Here is a 21174-nt window from a genome sequence, read left to right on the forward strand (position 1 = left end):
CTGCTGTAGAGTTCCTTCTGTGTCCAGCTTTTAGGCAGCAATACAAATGTCAAGATAACTCTTGTGATGAATGTTCCTGCTAGAGAGACAGGGATGGAAGTGTTGTTTAGCGGCAGTTTTGACTCGCCATAAAGTAGTACAGAAGGTTAAAATGCCAGTTGCAACGAATCGAAGTATAATTTTATGTGGATTAATAAAGCCAGCATATACCAGCTTTTTAAAACAAATGAAATTTATGTGAAAGAGAGGGGCTATGGAGAGATGAGGGGCACTGTTGCCGGGTTGTGGTGAGGGAATAGGGAAGGGGAAGGAGGGGGGGGGGGGGCAGATTGTGGCACCAGGCGCCAGCAGCGCTAAAGCCGGCCTTGACGGAAACCACCTTGCTTCTTGCTTTAGTACCTGCGCCAAATGTGTTTCAGTTTAGTAAAACAAATTATGTGACTATGTCTTTAAAAAAACTCTCCAATCCAACCCGACCAAAGAAACGAAAGACAGACAACAACAACAAGTCGTTCTTGAGACTTTTTGGAGCTCACTGTATTGCAAACAGCCATCTTTTAGTAAAGCACACGAAACGCATTGATTTGTTTTCCACTGTATAAGAGAACATTTGAAGTTTTTTGAAGTTCGATACATTTTATATACACTTCATTCACACTAGAAGTGAACTTGTTACTAAGGGGAAACATTTACTCCATAGTTAAATTATGGATAAAACAATACTTTTTTATTAATAAGTAAACACTCAATACATTACTCAATCGAGAGAAACATAGATTCTGAATCGGTTGCTGTTGTATTACAGATGTTGGTCACTAGCTGATTAAAGTCCTATTTTCAAGATGGCCGCCTACGAAACATTTTTCACCCGTAGCGCTGCGTTTGCGCGTTGGACCTTAGTCCTTTCTCGGTCTCGATAGTCTGGCAGGGGTGCTGCTGCTGGTAAGATGGCGGCGGTGTCAGAGAGCAGAGTACTGGGGTACACCGTACACCGCTGGAGCTCATTCTCCTCCACGTATCTTCCCGAGTAAGTGACATAAGTATAGGCTCTGGCGCGTCATGAAAGGTTGAATGCATAAGTATAAACATCTGGGGTTGAATGGGGAATTTGTGAGCAGACATTGGATTATGCAGAGGCCTGGTTGGAAACTGTGCAGGAACTAGTTAGTGCTGGGGGTGTTGAAGCATTGCAGCCTGGGGTTCAATTGTGTAGGTCAGAGTTGTGCTGGACGACCGGACCAGAACTTTGTAGATCCAGAGTACGGAGGTCCATGCAGAGGAGTTGTGGAGACCACAGGGTTGGAGGGGCTTGAGAACATGAAAGGGAGATTGGCATATCTCTTAAATACTAATGTCTGGAGGGGTGATGTGGAGATCTCCCGCATCCAATTTCCTGGAAAGGAACTTTGCAAAACCATGTTTGATCGGACACAGGAGCCTCCAATGGGTTTGTTCGAACATGCATGGACATTGTTTACATCCTGTGTTTGTTGTTTCCCACAGACGAATGAAGAGCGTTACCATGTTGAAACGCCGTGTACTGCAAAACAGCAGTGTAGATAGCGTGAATGCATAATGCTGGGGGAGAAATGTGCATATCCTTTTTTTGCGAGTGTTTGCTGGAGAACTATGTAGAAGCCAGGGTGGCCAACTTTCCATTCACATTTTGCAGGACTATGTGCGTGCAGAAACATCAAAAGACGTCTGTTGGGGAGAGGAGGAAGTATAAGTCATGCAGCATCTTTTTGGGGGGATTTCCTTTAAATCAGACAGTCCTAAAAAGATACAAGTCGACCATAGACTCAGTGTATGGACTGTGAGTAATAGTCATGGTGTATTTGAATTATTATCCCCTCATCAACTCCTGGAGTAAGCCTTGACTGCTCACTATTTAAAGTTGTGTGAGACAAGTTTAGAAAATGAGCAATTTGAGCATCCAAATGAAATAGTATTAAGCTTTGAAACCGCATTGGTTAATATCAGCATCAACTATGCATACTGTCCACTAACCACTTATGTTGCAAGACCTGGTTCAGAGGGTGTGTTTTAAGCCATGATATTAGGATACTTCTCATCTAATCTTAGTTGAACTGTAGCTCCTAAAAATGCACTGAATAAACACCGTAATTATTGTTGATGCGCAATACAGTGACATTTCAGTAGGAAGGGCAGTCTCCTGGCCTTACCATCAGAATTATTGACATCCTAGTTGGGGGTCTATTGGGCTAGTTGGAGTTTGACTTCCTAATTGGTCAAATTGTGTGCTCTTGGCTAATCACTTTTGGAACGTATTCCTCTGTGCTCTTTTTGTCAAGATTGGGAGTATCTGGGTTAAAGATGAACGTTTAAATGTAAAAGCTACTAGTGAATATGTGGTTTGCAAAACAATTGTGCAGATAGTATCTGGGGAGGGAAAAAGTGCTGGGTCTCATGGCATATTCACTAAAATGCACAATGATGGTAAATATGTAGCCTTTGCATCAAATAGTAGCATGCTGTAGGCTTGGATCTGCTACTGTACCCAACTGGTTATGGGCAAATCGTACTCTTTCTGTGCAGTTGACCACTGATCTGACAAAATGTCCGCACTCTGAAATAGCCTTGATGGAAGAAATAAACACAAAGGGCATGCTTCCAGGAAAGGTCACCAATGGGGTGTAAATTAACACATTTACGGTCTGGCAAGTGTGTGGATTTGCACATCAGTAGCTTAACGTGTTCCTGAAGCTACTTTGTGCTCAACTCCTTGTGTGCCGTAGCGCCTCCCTGCTATCCACACTAGGTACTTATTTCATAGCCAGTAAAGAGCTGAAAGAGTGAGAGTTGCTTGTTCTGTGATGGGGTTAAAATGGTGTGGTACCAAAATCAGGGTCAGTGGGTATTCCGCAGTGGCTCTTTGCTGGAGGCAGGTCAGAAGCCATGATTGTAGAACAGATCTGCAAAATACAGGATGGTTAGCCACACTAGAAGAATCTCTTGACAAGTCTTGCAAGAATGTGGCAGTGAAGCCTCAAGATCATTGGCCTGAAGACGTCTGGAGGATATCTGTGTAGATTCTTGGTTGCAAGTAATGTTCCTATCATACCTGTCAAGTCACCTTCATTTGGATGGTCCTAGAACTCAAGCTTCAATCTTCTTACACTCCACATGATTAATTTGGATAAAATGGAACCATTTTGCAGCCAAACCCTCATTACTTTCCCAGCAATAGTTAATGCTCATTTGCTTTGATTGTCACCATACAGAGACCTTCAACACCTTGGAGACTCAGCAGGTTTAGATCTATGGGTGTGGGAGCCGGAATGCATAAGGGTACCCTGGGAGCGCATCCACCAAAGCTTGAAGGGCAATGATGCAAAATGTGGGGGTGCAGGAACCTGCAAAAATGCTGGTTAAATTAGGTGTTACAAATTACTCCAACTTAATCTAAAGTGGATCGTTTTCTGCTTTTTTAAGGGCTCACAGGGACCATTAGTGCATGCTCTTAGAGTGAGGCCAAAGTGCAAAAAATTGGGCTGCAATTCTTCTCCCTTATCAACCGCTCCACTTGCTTAAATCAACTGTTTAACACCACTCTCTTGGTTACCTTGTACAAGAATACTCTACCAAATATCTCACATTGCTTACATTTAAAATTGAGTTCTCAACGTGCTATTATTCCATTGTTTCCTCCTTAATAACCTGAGAGTAGTTGCGAGCAGTTCTCAAGTATTGCACCATTGTAAATCCGAAACATGTTCTTTGTCTCTATAGTTTATCTTAACATCAGACGTATTGAATTTGCTTGCCAGTTTACCATTGGTGCATCTGACGATATGGATGAATATATATGTATATAGCTCTGTAGATATAGATATGATTTGATTAAGTGTTTTAGTAACCCAAATTAACAGGATATACAACAAGTTAAAGATAAACTGTGGAATATAGTGTAAACGCTGTCGCCAAACTTCTGATAAAAAAAGTTTGTTTATATTGCTTATTTTCAGTTTCCATTTTGTTCTCTCTATTAATGACCTTCTGTGGATATTTGTCAAAGGAGGATAACCATTTTTCACATACTCAATCAATAATGTAAAGTTTTTTTTTTGCTGTACAGATTATCCTTTCCCTGCTGGCTAGTTTAGTTGATTCCTTTATATGACTATTGGTGTTTTCATAGTTGCCTCCTTTCATTTACGCAGGATTAGTTTCTTTCCAATTGTGACAGCATTTTGAACTCACAAATTATTGGAGAACTCTGTGCATTGAATTTAGAAATATAATTGAAAATAAGTTGCTTTTTGTAGGAAATCGATCTTTTTAGGTCAAAGCCTAGAGCTGTGCACATGCGCAGTCTCGCTGGCGAGATTTAGTGTTATTAGGAGGTTTCACTAGCGGGCTTTAAGCCCCGCCCCTCTTTCCCATTGGCTGGCGTCACCGTTTATGCTAAACGGTGGCCAGCCATTGGGAAAGAGCACTTGGTGACGTACAGTTTTCTCTATTTCTGCCGTCCCACTTGGACGGACTGACATGACTTCCTCCTGGCGTAAAGGATTTGTTATCTTAATGGGACTGAACACATGGCCCCATAAAGATAATAACAACTTTTTACGCCAGAAGGAAAGCAGGCCGTCCAAGAGGGATGGCAGACAAAGAGAAAACTCGGCGTCATGGGGAAAGCTTGTTTCATCTTGGATTCCGATGGCCCTGCTCCCGGGGTTATCTTTACAGCACTCTTCGTGTCAGGCATGTTTTCTGTTATTTGCCCGGACTCAGAGGCATTTCCCTATCCGCACTTCTAATTTACAAAAACATCTGCCAAAAAGAAAACTATTGCATAAGGTAAGGCAAAAATCGCAGAAACCATAGAGGGGTCCTCCTGTGCCCTCGCAGCCTGCAGACCTTGGGAAGAGGCTTGTGCATCTTGTGATTCTGGACAAACCACTTGATTTCCTCGAGCCTATTTTTTATTTTTTTTAATGAATGTGTCCATCTGTAATGCCACAAAAAACAGACTGTACATGCATACATTCCCAAACACAGTGCAGAATCAGTAACTTTGGAGTCCTAATACACACGAAGAAGGCCCTGTGCACAAATTACCATATTAATTGCCCCGTCCCTTCCTGCCTGCCCTTCCCCTGCGATCCCTGAAGGGTGGAGTCAGTGCCTTCACCAAGTTCCTTCCACGCTCTTCATCGAGGATACTTCAAGCAAAAGCCACTAATCCAAACATGCGCTTTGTGCATAAGTGGCGTCCCTGGTGTTTCAGCCCCTAATTGGCCACACGAGTCCGGCCCTCCGTTACACCTCCAGGTGCTGCCCCCTGGCTGCGCGTGCGCTCCTTTCATCCACAGCCTTTTCTTTCGCTCTCGTGCGCTCAAGGTCAGGAGCTCCAAGCGTCATTCATAATAGATGCGGAGAGCTCTGTATTCCATTCCTTTATAACTCCATCTCTGCTCCTGCCTCTCTGTTAACCACACGCCCCCAAGTACAGACCACCCGCTAGCTCGGTGCTCGGCTCACCACTTTTGCAAAGCTATGAGCCGTCCTCTAGAGCTGGGGGTTGGCACCATAGTTGGCAGAAATGATAGGAGCATGTGTCTTCCATTAGGCCCGCCTTCTCTTCTACTGTGGCATGAGTTACACACGCCTTGTCCCCACGGGGTCAGGCCACTGTCTCCTCTCCCACTAGTGTTCGCTCCGCATCGGTTGAGATCCTGTATATGATTCCCTTTCAGCTGGCATCAGACACCTCCTCAGCCAGGGATATATGCATGGGTGTGAGTGGCTCCTCCCAATGCAATGTGAGATGGGTGACATGCAATGCTCCTGTGCACATTGCACTTGCTCAGTGAGTAGGTGTGAAGCTTGCATAGACATTATGGGTCCTGTACACACTCTACACTGTACTCCCTACTACACACTCCTCTCCCTACTACACTCTATTCCCTACTACACACTCTGCTCCCTACTACACACTCTACTCCCTACTGCAAACTCTACACTCTCTACTCCCTACTACACACAACTCCCTACAACACACTCTACTACACACTCTACACTCTACTCCCTACTACTCCCTACTACACTCAATTCCCTACTACACACACTATACTCACTAATACACACTACACTCTACTCCCTACCACACTCAATTCCCTACTACACACACTATACTCTACTCCCTAATACACACTACACTCTACTCCCTACTACTCCCCACTACACTCTATTCCCTACTACACACTCTACACTCTACTACACTCTATTGCCGACTACACACTCTACTCCCCACTACACACGCTTTACTCCCTACTACACACTTTACTCCCTACTACACACTTTACTCCCTACTACACCCTCTACTCCCTACTACACCCTCTACTCCCTACTACACACTCTACACTCTACGACACTCTATTCCCTACTACACACTCTACTCCCTACTACACACTCTACACCCTACTCCCTACTACACACTCTACACCCTACTACACATTCTACTCCCTACTACAAACTGTACACTCTACCCCTACTACACACTCTACACTCTACCCCTACTACACACTCTTCTCCCTACTACACACTCTTCTCCCTACTACACACTCTACACGACACTCTACTCCCTACTACTTTCTACTACTCTATTTCCTACTACACACTGTACTCCCTACTGCACACTCTACTCCCTACTACTTCCTACTACACTCTACTCCCTACTACACACACTACTCCCTACTACACACTCTACTACACACTCTACACCCTACTACACATTCTACACTCTCTACTCCCTACTACACTATCTTTATCCCTACTACACACTCTACACTCTACTACACACTCTGCACTCTACTCCCTACTACACATTCTGCTCCCTACTACACACTCCAAATTCTTCTCCCTACTACACACTCTACTCCCTACTACACACTTTACTCCCTACACTCTACTCCCTGCTACACACTCTACACTCTACTCCCTACTACACACTCTACACTCGTCTCCCTATTACACACTCTACTCCCTACTCTACACTCTATTCCCTACTACACACTCTACACTCTACTACACACTCTACTCCCTACTACACTATTCCTACTACACATTCTACTCCCTACTACACACTCTACTCTCTCTACTCCCTACTACACACCCTACTCCACACCCCACTCCCTACTACACACTCTACTCCCTACTACACACTCTACACTCTACTACACACTCTACACTCCACACTACACACTCTACTCCCTACTACACACTCTACTCTCTACTACACACTCTACTCCCTACTACACACTCTACTCCCTACTACACACTCTAGTCCCTACTACACACTCTACACTCTACTCCCTGCTCTACTCCCTGCTCCACACTCTACTCCCTGCTCCACACTCTACTCCCTGCTCCCTACTACACACTCTACTCCCTACACTCTACTCCCTACTACACACTCTGAACTCTACTCCCTACTACACACTCTAAACTCTACCCCACTACACACTCTACCCCCTACCCCCACTACACACTCTACCCCCTACTACACACTCTACTACACACTCTACACCCTACTACACATTCTACACTCTCTACTCCCTACTACACTATCTTTATCCCTACTACACACTCTACACTCTACTACACACTCTGCACTCTACTCCCTACTACACATTCTACTCCCTACTACACACTCCAAATTCTTCTCCCTACTACACACTCTACTCCTTGCTACACACTCTACACTCTACTCCCTACTACACACTCTACACTCTACTCCCTACTACACACTCTACACTCGTCTCCCTACTACACACTCTACTCCCTACTACACACTCTACACTCTATTCCCTACTACACACTCTACACTCTACTACACACTCTACTCCCTACTACACTCTATTCCTACTACACATTCTACTCCCTACTACACACTCTACTCTCTCTACTCCCTACTACACACCCTACTCCACACCCCACTCCCTACTACACACTCTACTCCCTACTACACACTCAACACTCTACTACGCACTCTACACTCTACTACGCACTCTACACTCCACACTACACACTCTACTCCCTACTACACACTCTACTCCCTACTACACACTCTACTCCCTACTACACACTCTAGTCCCTACTACACACTCTACACTCTACTCCCTACTCTACTCCCTGCTCCACACTCTACTCCCTGCTCCCTACTACACACTCTACTCCCTACACTCTACTCCCTACTACACACTCTGAACTCTACTCCCTACTACACACTCTAAACTCTACCCCACTACACACTCTACCCCCTACCCCCACTACACACTCTACCCCCTACTACACACTCTACCCCCTACTACACACTCTACCCCCTACTACACACTCTACCCCATACTACACACACTACCCCCTACTACACACTCCAATTCCAACATGGCTGTGCGGAGCTTCAGCTCCGCGGAAACCCCACGCACAACATCGTAACGCGGCCGTCCAAGCCCTACTAAATTATCTGTAAGGGCCAAATGCCAAAATCGGACGATCTGGAGCGTCTGCCGCTGGGGCCGCCGATACTTCCAGCGGCTGCTCAGCCGTGATATCGGCAATATCCACCCCTTTTGACTGTCTGGCTCCTTTTCCCCTCTTGTTCTTCCTCTGTTGGGTTGGCTCCCTGGTTTTCTTTAGACTTGGCCCTCGTAACTTTTGGACTGGAGCTCGTGTGCGCCCTGCCATTTTGGGACCCTCTCCTGTTGTTGCTCTTGCCCTGGGTGCATCTTGCCATGTTGAGATGGTTTCCATCGATGCCCATGACCCGGGTCCGCCATTTTGTTGAATCTTGTCATTTCCTTTGGTCCCTTGGATTCCATCCTGCTGACCTTTGGACATTTCACTTACGCTGGACTACCTTATCTCTTTCTCCCCCTCTTTTCCCCCTCTCTCCTCTCACCATTCTCAGCCTCCAACTCTTCTCCCCCACATACCGCTCTCTACCCCTTTTTTTTATTTATTTATTTATTTTTTATTTGTTATTTCTCTTTCACTCTGTAAATCTGTGATATATACTTGTCCAAGCCGAATCGCGTAAAATGGAATCCTGAGAAAATCTACTATTTGTATATATATGTATATATAGAGAGATAACTCTAACCACTAGTATATGTAGTAGACCTTTGTACTCACTACCATTCCTATGTGATTCTTAGAGTTTATCCATTTGTATCTCTTCCGTGAGTGACTTTACAACGTGTACATTTGCAATTTTTTTTCCTGTTTGTATCTTTTATGTAAGTCATGTAATCCTAAGTCTTTATGTATCACAACTGGTTCTTTTGTAAAGCGCTCTGACACCTTTGGGTAATGTTTGTGCTATAGAAAATCGCATTAAATAAAATAAATAAATAAAATTCCACACACTCTACTCCCGACTACATTCTATTCCCTACTACACATTCTACTCCCTACTACACACACTACACTCTACTCCCTACTACACACTCTACTCCCTACTACACACTCTACCCCCTACTACACACTCTACCCCCTACTACACACTCTACCCCCTACTACACACTCTACCCCATACTACACACACTACCCCCTACTACACACTCCAATTCCAACATGGCTGTGCGGAGCTTCAGCTCCGCGGAAACCCCACGCACAACATCGTAACGCGGCCGTCCAAGCCCTACTAAATGATCTGTAAGGGCCAAATGCCAAAATCGGACGATCTGGAGCGTCTGCCGCTGGGGCCGCCGATACTTCCAACGGTCTGATCAGCCGTGATATCGGCAATATCCACCCCTTTTGACTGTCTGGCTCCTTTTCCCCTCTTGTTCTTCCTCTGTTGGGTTGGCTCCCTGGTTTTCTTTAGACTTGGCCCTCGTGACTTTTGGACTGGAACTCGTGTGCGCCCCGCCATTTTGGGACCCTCTCCTGTTGTTGCTCTTGCCTTGGGTGCATCTTGCCATGTTGAGATGGTTTCCATCGATGCCCATGACCCGGGTCCGCCATTTTGTTGAATCTTGTCATTTCCTTTGGTCCCTTGGATTCCATCCTGCTGACCTTCGGACATTTCACTTACGCTGGACTACCTTATCTCTATCTCCCCCTATTTTCCCCCTCTCTCCTCTCACCATTCTCAGCCTCCAACTCTTCTCCCCCACATACCGCTCTCTACCCCTTTTTATTTTTTATTTATTTATTTTTTATTTGTTATTTCTCTTTCACTCTGTAAATCTGTGATATATACTTGTCCAAGCCGAATCGCGTAAAATGGAATCCTGAGAAAATCTACTATTTGTATATATATGTATATATAGAGAGATAACTCTAACCACTAGTATATGTAGTAGACCTTTGTACTCACTACCATTCCTATGTGATTCTTAGAGTTTATCCATTTGTATCTCTTCCGTGAGTGACTTTACAACGTGTACATTTGCAATTTTTTTTCCTGTTTGTATCTTTTATGTAAGTCATGTAATCCTAAGTCTTTATGTATCACAACTGGTTCTTTTGTAAAGCGCTCTGACACCTTTGGGTAATGTTTGTGCTATAGAAAATCGCATTAAATAAAATAAATAAATAAAATTCCACACACTCTACTCCCGACTACATTCTATTCCCTACTACACATTCTACTCCCTACTACACACACTACACTCTACTCCCTACTACACACTCTACTCCCTACTACACACTCTACCCCCTACTACACACTCTACCCCCTACTACACACTCTACCCCATACTACACACTCTACCCCATACTACACACACTACCCCCTACTACACACTCCAATTCCAACATGGCTGTGCGGAGCTTCAGCTCCGCGGAAACCCCACGCACAACATCGTAACGCGGCCGTCCAAGCCCTACTAAATGATCTGTAAGGGCCAAATGCCAAAATCGGACGATCTGGAGCGTCTGCCGCTGGGGCCGCCGATACTTCCAACGGTCTGATCAGCCGTGATATCGGCAATATCCACCCCTTTTGACTGTCTGGCTCCTTTTCCCCTCTTGTTCTTCCTCTGTTGGGTTGGCTCCCTGGTTTTCTTTAGACTTGGCCCTCGTGACTTTTGGACTGGAACTCGTGTGCGCCCCGCCATTTTGGGACCCTCTCCTGTTGTTGCTCTTGCCTTGGGTGCATCTTGCCATGTTGAGATGGTTTCCATCGATGCCCATGACCCGGGTCCGCCATTTTGTTGAATCTTGTCATTTCCTTTGGTCCCTTGGATTCCATCCTGCTGACCTTCGGACATTTCACTTACGCTGGACTACCTTATCTCTATCTCCCCCTATTTTCCCCCTCTCTCCTCTCACCATTCTCAGCCTCCAACTCTTCTCCCCCACATACCGCTCTCTACCCCTTTTTATTTTTATTTATTTATTTATTTATTTTATTTGTTATTTCTCTTTCACTCTGTAAATCTGTGATATATACTTGTCCAAGCCGAATCGCGTAAAATGGAATCCTGAGAAAATCTACTATTTGTATATATATGTATATATAGAGAGATAACTCTAACCACTAGTATATGTAGTAGACCTTTGTACTCACTACCATTCCTATGTGATTCTTAGAGTTTATCCATTTGTATCTCTTCCGTGAGTGACTTTACAACGTGTACATTTGCAATTTTTTTTCCTGTTTGTATCTTTTATGTAAGTCATGTAATCCTAAGTCTTTATGTATCACAACTGGTTCTTTTGTAAAACGCTCTGACACCTTTGGGTAATGTTTGTGCTATAGAAAATCGCATTAAATAAAATAAATAAAATTCCACACACTCTACTCCCGACTACATTCTATTCCCTACTACACATTCTACTCCCTACTACACACACTACACTCTACTCCCTACTACACACTCTACTCCCTACTACACACTCTACTCCCTACTACACACTCTTCTCCCTACTACACACTCTTCTCCCTACTACACACTCTACTCCCTACTACACACTCTACTCCCTACTACACACTCTACACCCTACTACACACTCTACTCCCTACTACAAACTCTACTCCCTACTACACACTCTACACTCTACTCCCTACTACATACTCTACTCCCTACTAGACACTCTACACTCTACTACTCCCTACTACACTCTACTCCCTACTATACACTCTACTCTCTACTACATACTCAACACTCTACTCCCTACTTCACACGCTACACCCTACACTCTACTCCCTCCTACACACTCTACACTCTACTCCCTCCTACACACTCTCCACTTTCCACTCTACTCCCTACTACACACTCTACACCCCACACTCTACTCCCTAGTATACACCCTACACTCTACACCCTACTCTACCTCTCTACCTCTCTCCCCTACTCTACCTCTCTACCTCTCTCTAGGCGCGCACACACACACACACACACACACACACACACACACATATATATATATATATGCATAAGCATTTATATATATGTATGTGTATATATACACACACACACACATGTGTGTATATATATATTCACTGAAAAAACCATAGGTTATAGACCATATATAGTTAGGAATTAGCATTTAAAAAACCTTATTTTACTCACACAAAACCATTGAAATTCCATATATAGTTAGTTGCACTAACTATATATTGCGCACCCGCAATCCACTGCTGATCATGTCACATATTACATCATTCATGACATGGTCAGTGACATCACTGATGACATCACTGATGACAACATCCAGTGATTATGTGTTTCTGTAAAGTTTAAATATGTTTTACATATTGAAGAATGAGTGGATGTATAAGTGTCTGAATGAAGGTTTTAGTAGGTGCGTGATTGACTGTATGAGTGAGTGATTAAATGCGTCTTACTGAATGCACGGGTTAGTGACTAAACTGTCTGAAAGTGTGCATCAGTATGTCTGTTGTTGTGCAAGCTGCTTCATGTGTTGATCAGTAGCTATATAAGTAGCTATATGGGTTATTGATTGGTTGCACAAGTATTTGTATGGGAGACTGAGTGTGTGTATGGCTGGCTGGGAGGTGTGTGACTCTGTGCAGATCAATGTGTACTTGTATCAGTGATTCTATAAGAGAGTAAGTATGTGTTAGTATATGTTTAAAAAATGTAAGGTGTTCTGTGTTTAACTGTATAGATGAGAAAATGGAAGTGTGATTGATTCTTTTCAGGACTGACTAGGTGTGTGAGTAACTCCATGGATGAGTGGCAGAGTGTGAGTGTCTGTATAGGTGTATGAGTGCATATGATAGTGTTGTCAAGATGAGTGATTGTATGTATGAATGATTGTATGAGTGAATGTGTGTGTAGACATAGGAATCAGTGAGTGCGTATGTAGTAACTAGTATTGGTGTGTCAATGGTTTCAAAAATTATACTCTGTATTTAACACTGGGTGTAACGGAGGTTATATTAGAGTGTGAGGAGATGCATTGTATTATCACATGAATGATATCATCAGTGATGTGATCATTGATGTCAAGTGAGATGTCATCAGTGATGTCATTTGAGATGTCATCAGTGATGTCATCAGTGATGTCACTGACCATGTCATGAATGATGTAATATGTGACATGATCAGCAGTGGATTGCGGGTGCGCAATATATAGTTAGTGCAACTAACTATATATGGAATTTCAATGGTTTTGTGTGAGTAAAATAAGGTTTTTTAAATGCTAATTCCTAACTATATATGGTCTATAACCTATGGTTTTTTCAGTGAATTTCAATGGTTTTTTAATAGCAAATATCATAAGCTGTCGAATGTCAAGTACGTGGTAAGTGAAAACATTTTCGTGTTTATGCACACTGATCTGCTTTGAATGGTGCCCCCCCCCCTCATTTCTATTAGGAGTACTCTCTCTTTGCAGATAGTGAAAGGTAGTTAACGCAGGCCTTTGCCCCCGTTGTAATCCGTCGTGCCTGCTTCTCTCTCCATTTGATTGATTGTTATCCAAGTATTTACTGTTTTAGAATTAGTTCTCTTTGGTTCATTCTCTATTTACAAACAAACACAGAGTCGCAATACTCTGTTTAGTCTTTGCAGATAACGAAAAATCGTGTAAAAAAAAAAGAAAAGGAATCGAGCAAAATCAGTAGGCCACTAATGGGATCTCTTTTTGACCTCGCTAAAATAGAAACATTAGGAACAACCCCTCATGACAAATACAAAACTAGTGAGATGAACTGAACTCCACACAATGATGGCTGCAAAACAGCTCGGCTCCGCCACCCACCCCGCCCAAAATAACGATAAAGAGCGGCTGCCATGATTGGTTGCGGAATGGCCACGACGGAGCTACGAAATGATGCTGCTCTCATGCTAACCCCAGCTTCAGTCTGAAACATCCAGAAACACTGTAGACTACCAATTCGATCAGTTCCGGTAGCGCCCCAATGTAACCCGGTAGAGAAGAACTAGCCCTCCCCTCTTTCACTGATGGTTCTTGTTGCCTGTCCCTTCTGTTCTCATTTAACAGAACTATTTAGCCTGCTGAAAGGGGTTGTGTTCCGACCGCTGGTTGGTGGAGACATTTTGACTATATTCTGGACCTGCGTTGTCGCGTAATGCGTCATATGACGCGCCGCGTTAGCGCATCCGGAAGTCATCCGGGGCGCGCAGCGCGTAACGTAAGCATAACAAGTCATGTGACTTGTTAATAAAACTTTTCATTGGTTCATTTTACTTTTCTTTTTGTAATGATGAAAGGCTTGGTCATATGACCTAAAAATTACGCTTTTCATTACTTCCGAACATTATTTTTTCTTAAATATATGTTATAATGTTCCAGGCTAATGTACTTTCCCGGAAATTTTACAACTGTCCTGCAAGTAAAATATATTCTTTTTTCGAGAAAAAGAGCGTTTCTTCGTCCCATGATGGAGCCGTTGAGCAAAAGAGGGTCGACCTGCTGTCTTAGTCGCCGATACGCCTGAATATGAGATTCTTATCGATCACTTTATGTTGCAGGAATAGAAAACACAACAGCCCTTGACCATTTATCTTTACTGCGTTCCTTCGTATTATACCTTTTACCCTTCATGTAATTGGTCTGCTTTATTTCACTTGCCTTTTAATGATTCTAAAACAGTGACTATTATTACAAACTTTACCAATGTATATACTACTACCATGTTTTCTTTTAAAAACCTTTATTGTGAAAATTTCATTATACAAATACGAGCCTATAACCACGTGGGCCGGCCACGGAGCAAACTGTAATCGTATGTGATGAGTAGACATTTACACTGTAGAGGAACGTAACGGGCGGGCCATTAGGTTGCAAGAACTAAGGTGTCTAACAGTTACGGAATCGGTGGACGTACATTTTATAATTAAAATACGACAGGGCCAGTTACAATAAAATTATCTAGATATACATTTGCGGGCAAGTACCATGGGTGACGTTAATTCGAACTTTCAACAGTACAGTAATCAATAACACATCAGAACTTAATATCAATAGGGATGTCGAAATATTCAATCAATTCTCGTCCCCGCCCGCCATGTGCTTCAAAACTGCATACGTATCTCGTGATTTCAAGGTTCTGCAACCAGTACACAACAAGGAGTTATGAGTCCCATTTATTCCGGCGCCATTTTGGGCGAGGACGGGCAGGTCCAGGATATAGTCAAAATGTCTCTACCAACCATCGACTATGATGATGTTCATATGCTGTATTTATTAGAGTAACACTCATCTGTCCACATGAAATTAATTTGCCACAATCTAAACATGTCATTTTAATCTTTCCAAAGTTCTTCTAAATATTTGGGACCGTTTCCCTTGCCTCTGAAGCTCTCAGTGCCACTTCTTTGATGAATGTACTAGCAGGTCAGGGGTTCTCCTCCAAATCTCTCTTTTATGCAGCACTATAATTAATTGGTGCCACCTCTCCATATGACGATGCATGGTATAGTTACCACAACTATATTTTTTTTCGGTTCCTCTGGAGAGTTCATCGTGGCAGATGAAGCGTGTAACGTACCGGGCATTTACCTTTTTTTGCATGTACAGGAAAGGAAAAAAAAATCGAGCGTCCGAGTTCTAAGGTGTTCCAGGGCCATTTTAGTGGAGGACATGATACAGCGATAATGCCCTGGATAAGGACACTTCCTTCGGGCACCCCACGCCGTCTTTCGGCGCAGCATTGTAGGATGGCCACACCAGTGCGGCAACTTGCTAGACACCACCTCGGTGCCATCCGGATCTCGGCGCCCCACTGCAGATGAACTGCCTCCACATGGAGAAGCGGGAGAGGCTCGTTTGCGCCGCCTCCCCCCCCCCTTCGGGCACCCCACGCCGACTTTCGGCGCAGCATTGTAGGATGGCCACACCAGTGCGGCAACTTGCTGGACACCACCTCGGTGCCAACCGAATCTCAGCGCCTTGTGTTGTCTTCCATTCCGAAAATATTGTTGGCAGCATTTTGAAAGGAAAGACAAACAGCCGTTTGTGGCCCTCACTACACCGTTCTCCTAGTGAGTCTCACATTGTTACATTTAGGAAGAATGTTGAAGAGTAGTATGTTGAAAATCTGAAGCCATTGTTATACAAACTCTCAACCAGCCTTGGATGGAAAAATCCTGAAGAATGTACAAACTGAAAACCAGTTTTTCTCTGTATAGCTTCAGCAGCAACGCTTGAGTCAGCTTTGTGTGAAGCCGCCATTTTGATTCAATCAATAGCGTCCCCCTGCACACATTCAGGGACCTGGTCGTGTCTTCAGGTCAAACGGATTGTGGGACAAGATGCACAAAGGAAAAGGAAAAAAGTTCCGCCGGACCCCGGGAGGTGGCCGCCTATGTCATGGGCGATCTTAGGCCACACCAGGGCAATAGTGAAGCTGCAGCAGGTGCAAATAAGCTTCAGACAGTGTTACAAGCGCTGCTCAGAACTGCTCAGAACTGCTCAGAACTCTCAACTATGACACCACCTCGGTGCCATCCGGATCTTGGCGCCTTGTGCTGGTTCCGGCCTATTCACACATCGGTCCGCTACTGACGCCACCTCACAGGCCAACGGGGCACCCCACGCCGACTTTCGGCGCAGCATTGTAGGATGGCCACACCAGTGCGGCAAATTGCTGGACACCACCTCGGTGCCATCCAGATCTCGGCGCGTTGTGCTGCCTTCGGCCTATTCGCCACAAGTGCGCACGCAACTCAGCTGCATAGCGAGTGAAACACCAAGGGGCGCCCCACTGCAGCCGAGGAACCTCCATCTTGGGGGCGACGCACAGCATCACATTGCTTTCCAATGCAGTCAGATCCTCAAACAGCCCCCACTGACTGACGCGAACTCACAGGCCAACGGGGCGCCCCACGCCGACTTTCGGCGCAGCATTGTAGGATGGCCACACCAGTGCGGCAAGTTGCTGGACACCACCTCGGTGCCATCCGGATCTTGGCGCGTTGTGCTGCCTTTGGCCCCATTCGCACATCAGTCCGCTACTGACGCCATCTCACAGGCTAATGGGGCGCCCCACGCCGACTTTCAGCATTGTAGGATGACCACACCAGTACAGCAACTTGCTAGACATCACCTCGGTGCCATCCGGATCTCGGCGCCCCACTGCAGATGAAGTGCCTCTCAACTATGAAACCACCACTGTGACATCCGGATCTTGGCGCGTTGTGCTGCCTTCGGCCTATTCGCACATCGGTCCGCTACTGACGCCATCTCACAGGCTAATGGGGCGACCCACGCCGAGTTTCAGCATTGTAGGATGACCACACCAGTGCAGCAACTTGCTAGACATCACCTCGGTGCCATCCGAATCTTGGCATCTCAACGCCTAGTGGTATCTTCCATACAGAAAATATTGTTACGCTACCTTTGGCCCCATTCGCACATCAGTCCGCAACTTAGACATCACCTCGGTGCCATCCGGATCTTGGCATCTCAGCGCCTTGTGGTGTCAGTCAGAAAATATTGTTGCGCTGCCTTTGGCCCCATTCGCACATCAGTCCGCTACTGACACCATCTCACAGGCCAACAGGGCGCCCCACGCCGACTTTCAGCATTGTAGGATGGCCACACCAGTGCGGCAACTTACTAGACACCACCTCGGTGCCATCCGGATCTTGGCGCGTTGTGCTGCCTTCGGCCTATTCGCACATCGGTCCGCTACTGACGCAAACTCACAGGCCAACGGGGCGCCCCACGCCGACTTTCAACATTGTAGGATGGCCACACCAGTGCTGCAACTTGCTGGACATCACCTCGGTGCCATCCGGATCTTGGCGCGCTGTGTTGCCTTCGGCCTATTCGCACATCGGTCCGCTACTGACGCCGCCTCACGTGCCAACGTATTTTCTCCGCATTTTATACCCTATGCCGCATAACAGGTCATGTGACTTGTTTATAAAACTTTTCATTGGTTCATTTTACTTTTGGTTTCCTAATGATGGAAGGCTTGATCATATGACCTAAAAACAACACTTTTCATTGGATGAAAACTTTTTTTTTTTCCAAACGATGAAAGCCCCACCTTGTTTCTGGATGTTTCAGACTGAAGCTGGCGTCAGCATGAGAGCACCACCATCTCGTAGCTCCGTCGTAGTCATTCCGCGAGCAATCATGGCAGCCGCTCCCCACCAGAAGCCTGCTGGAGTCGGGGCCCCCAAAACTTTTGATGAATTCTCAAGGCGGAGGGGACGCTTTCGAGAATGGGGTCCAAGACCTAGCAGACAAGCGTCCGATTTCCAAGGTGTCCCAGGGCCATTTCAGTGGACCAGGCCCAAAAAGGAAAGAGCCTGCCGCCATTTTGAGAGTCCTGTGACAGCCGCCTATCGCTGCACCGCAAGAGTGGGCGCAACTCAGCTGAATTGCGGCTTTTGACACAGTGGACCAAAAACGGACGGAATGGCAACTGAAACGGTAAAGGGGCGCCCCACTACAACAGATGACACTCCACCTGGAGAGGCCCGTTCACGCCGCCTCCCCCGGGGCGCCCCACGCCGTTATTCGGAGCAGCATTGTAGGATACCAAAACCAGTGCGGCAACTTACTGGACATCACCTTGGTGCCATCGTTCTGCTGCCTTGGAACTATTCGCACAACAGTTTGCTACTGAAGACCCACCCCCCGCGACACCCCACGCCGTTATTTGCTGGGTGGCAACTTACTAGACATCACTTTCGTGTCATCTAGATTTCAGCGCGTTCTGCTGCCTTGGAACTATTCGCACAACAGTTTGCTACTGATGACCCGCCCCACGCCGGAAATCTGGACGTTGTGCTGCGTTGGGACTATTCGCACAGCCGACCGCTACTTCGTTGTTTTTCCCTAAAAATGTTTATATGTTATTACTATTTTTGTTTTCTTGTATATATTTATAAATTATTAAAGTTTTATAATCTTACTACTTTGTCGGAGTGCTATATATTTTTAATGTGACACATAATTGTAAAAACTTTGATGTACAAAGAGTCATCCCTGGAATCTTCCGCTTCACGCTCGGTCCCCTCCCCAATCACAATACAGGATGGTTTTCAGATAATAGCAACGCTTCTGCTGTGACGGATCTCATCGAGTGTGGGCCTTGATCTACTATAACTCCTTTGAAAAGGGGTGAATCTTTACAGCTGTGGCCATAAACTACATCTGCAGGGCTAGCTGATACCCTAGGACCAGCCTGGACAATCGGACACAGAGGAAAAGGAGTGTCAGAGGGTGCAGTAGTGAATAGGGCGAAAGGGAGGTGTCGGGCGGGCACAGGGTGTGATTCTCAGGAAAGAGCAGCGCAGATGGGGGGAGGTTTATTACCCATGCATAAGACAGAGAGCGGGGGTGACCACTGCCTGGGGGAGATGCTTGCGAGGGTGGGGAGCCATGCTAAGGATCGACAGCGTGCACAGAGTGGGTCTGGTCAAGGCATCTAAAATGGCTGCCGTGCACGACAAAAGTGTGGCATTTGAAAAAAGACAAGATGGCGCAGACAATGTTTTTCAACACTTCCTGATTTCCTTCGAATCGAACGTTAACAGACGTTGGGGCATATTACCAAAGTTAAGCGATATTTATCCCTAACGATGCATTGCAAAGATTTTTTTACCGTCAGAAATTATCGCAGATAAACCTTGCTATTATCAAAGTTTATCGCAAATACGATAAAAACCGACCGCAATGCATTAATATCGCTGAAAACTCAGCGATATTCATGCATTACCGAGCTAATCCTCTTAGCCATGTTATCCACCTCCCATAGGATAACATGGCTAAGAACTGCTCAGGGCAGCTGTTACTTTTTGGAGATATTCGCGCTTATCTCGAATATTTCCAAAAGTTGATAATAGGAGATAGCGATGTTAGCGACTGTTTCCAGTCGCTAACATCTTGGCATGCCCACTTTGCATGTCATTAGTGATAAATATCACTCACATGCAAAGTGGGGCCCAAGATGGTCGCTATCTCCTACTAGCCGTCGCTAACTGGTGTTAGCAACAGCTAGGTAATACAGATATAATTTTATCTCCGCGAAGCGGAGCGCTGTTACAGATATATATCTTGTTTTTGAACGTTAATTTCTCAAAATGCACTGAAGCACATATATTGAGACCTAGCAAAGGCACATCGGGCTACCAGTCCCTAATATTTTACCAAGTTTCGTGCAAATCCATTCAGCCGTTCGATTATTATTATTATTTATTTTTTTTGCCCCGCGGGGCCCTTTTAAAACCTCCACATCAAACCTAGGGGATCAGCGAGGATCTACTATGCCCCCTTATGGTCATTTGCCCCTTCGCTTTGGCCTCCTCTTGTCTCTCGATCCTACCGAGAGACAAGATGGCGGCCGCTACGGACTGTTTGGAATGTTTACAGACACCGGAGAGCCAATCAGCTTCGCTTCGCAAAGCTCCGTAACGCGAAAAGTACGCGAAGCGGTGCGCTGTTACAGATATATATCTTTTTTTGAACGTTAATTTCTCAAAATCCACTGAAGCACATATATTGAGACCTAGCAAAGGCACATCGGGCTACCAGTCCCTACAATTTTGCCAAGTTTCGTGCAAATCCATTCAGCCGTAAGATTATTATTATAATTTTTTTTTTTTGCCCCGCGGGGCCCTTTTAAAACCTCCACATCAAACCTAGGGGGTCAGCGAGGATCTACTATTCCCCCTTATGGTCATTTGCCCCTTCGCTTTGGCCTCCTCTTGTCTCTCGATCCTACCGAGAGACAAGATGGCGGCCACTACG

The 21174-nt window shown here is 45.2% G+C and overlaps 1 protein-coding gene across 2 annotated transcripts in view; it reads left to right on the plus strand.

The window, feature by feature from the left end:
* Nucleotides 1-921: 921 nt before the first annotated feature.
* Nucleotides 922-21174, plus strand: part of MKLN1 (muskelin 1) — a 785750-nt gene continuing 765497 nt past the window's right edge. Inside the window, exon 1 of one of the 2 annotated variants that reach the window (XM_078677414.1) lies at nt 922-1027. In XM_078677414.1, coding sequence (XP_078533540.1) covers nt 948-1027 — 80 coding nt within the window. In that variant the 5' untranslated portion in view covers nt 922-947. The remainder of the gene's footprint in view (nt 1028-21174) is intronic. The other variant, XM_078677419.1, reaches the window with a different exon arrangement.

This window comes from Lissotriton helveticus, chromosome 1_1, assembly GCF_964261635.1.
Source record: "Lissotriton helveticus chromosome 1_1, aLisHel1.1, whole genome shotgun sequence".
In the NCBI taxonomy this organism is placed as follows: domain Eukaryota; kingdom Metazoa; phylum Chordata; class Amphibia; order Caudata; family Salamandridae; genus Lissotriton; species Lissotriton helveticus.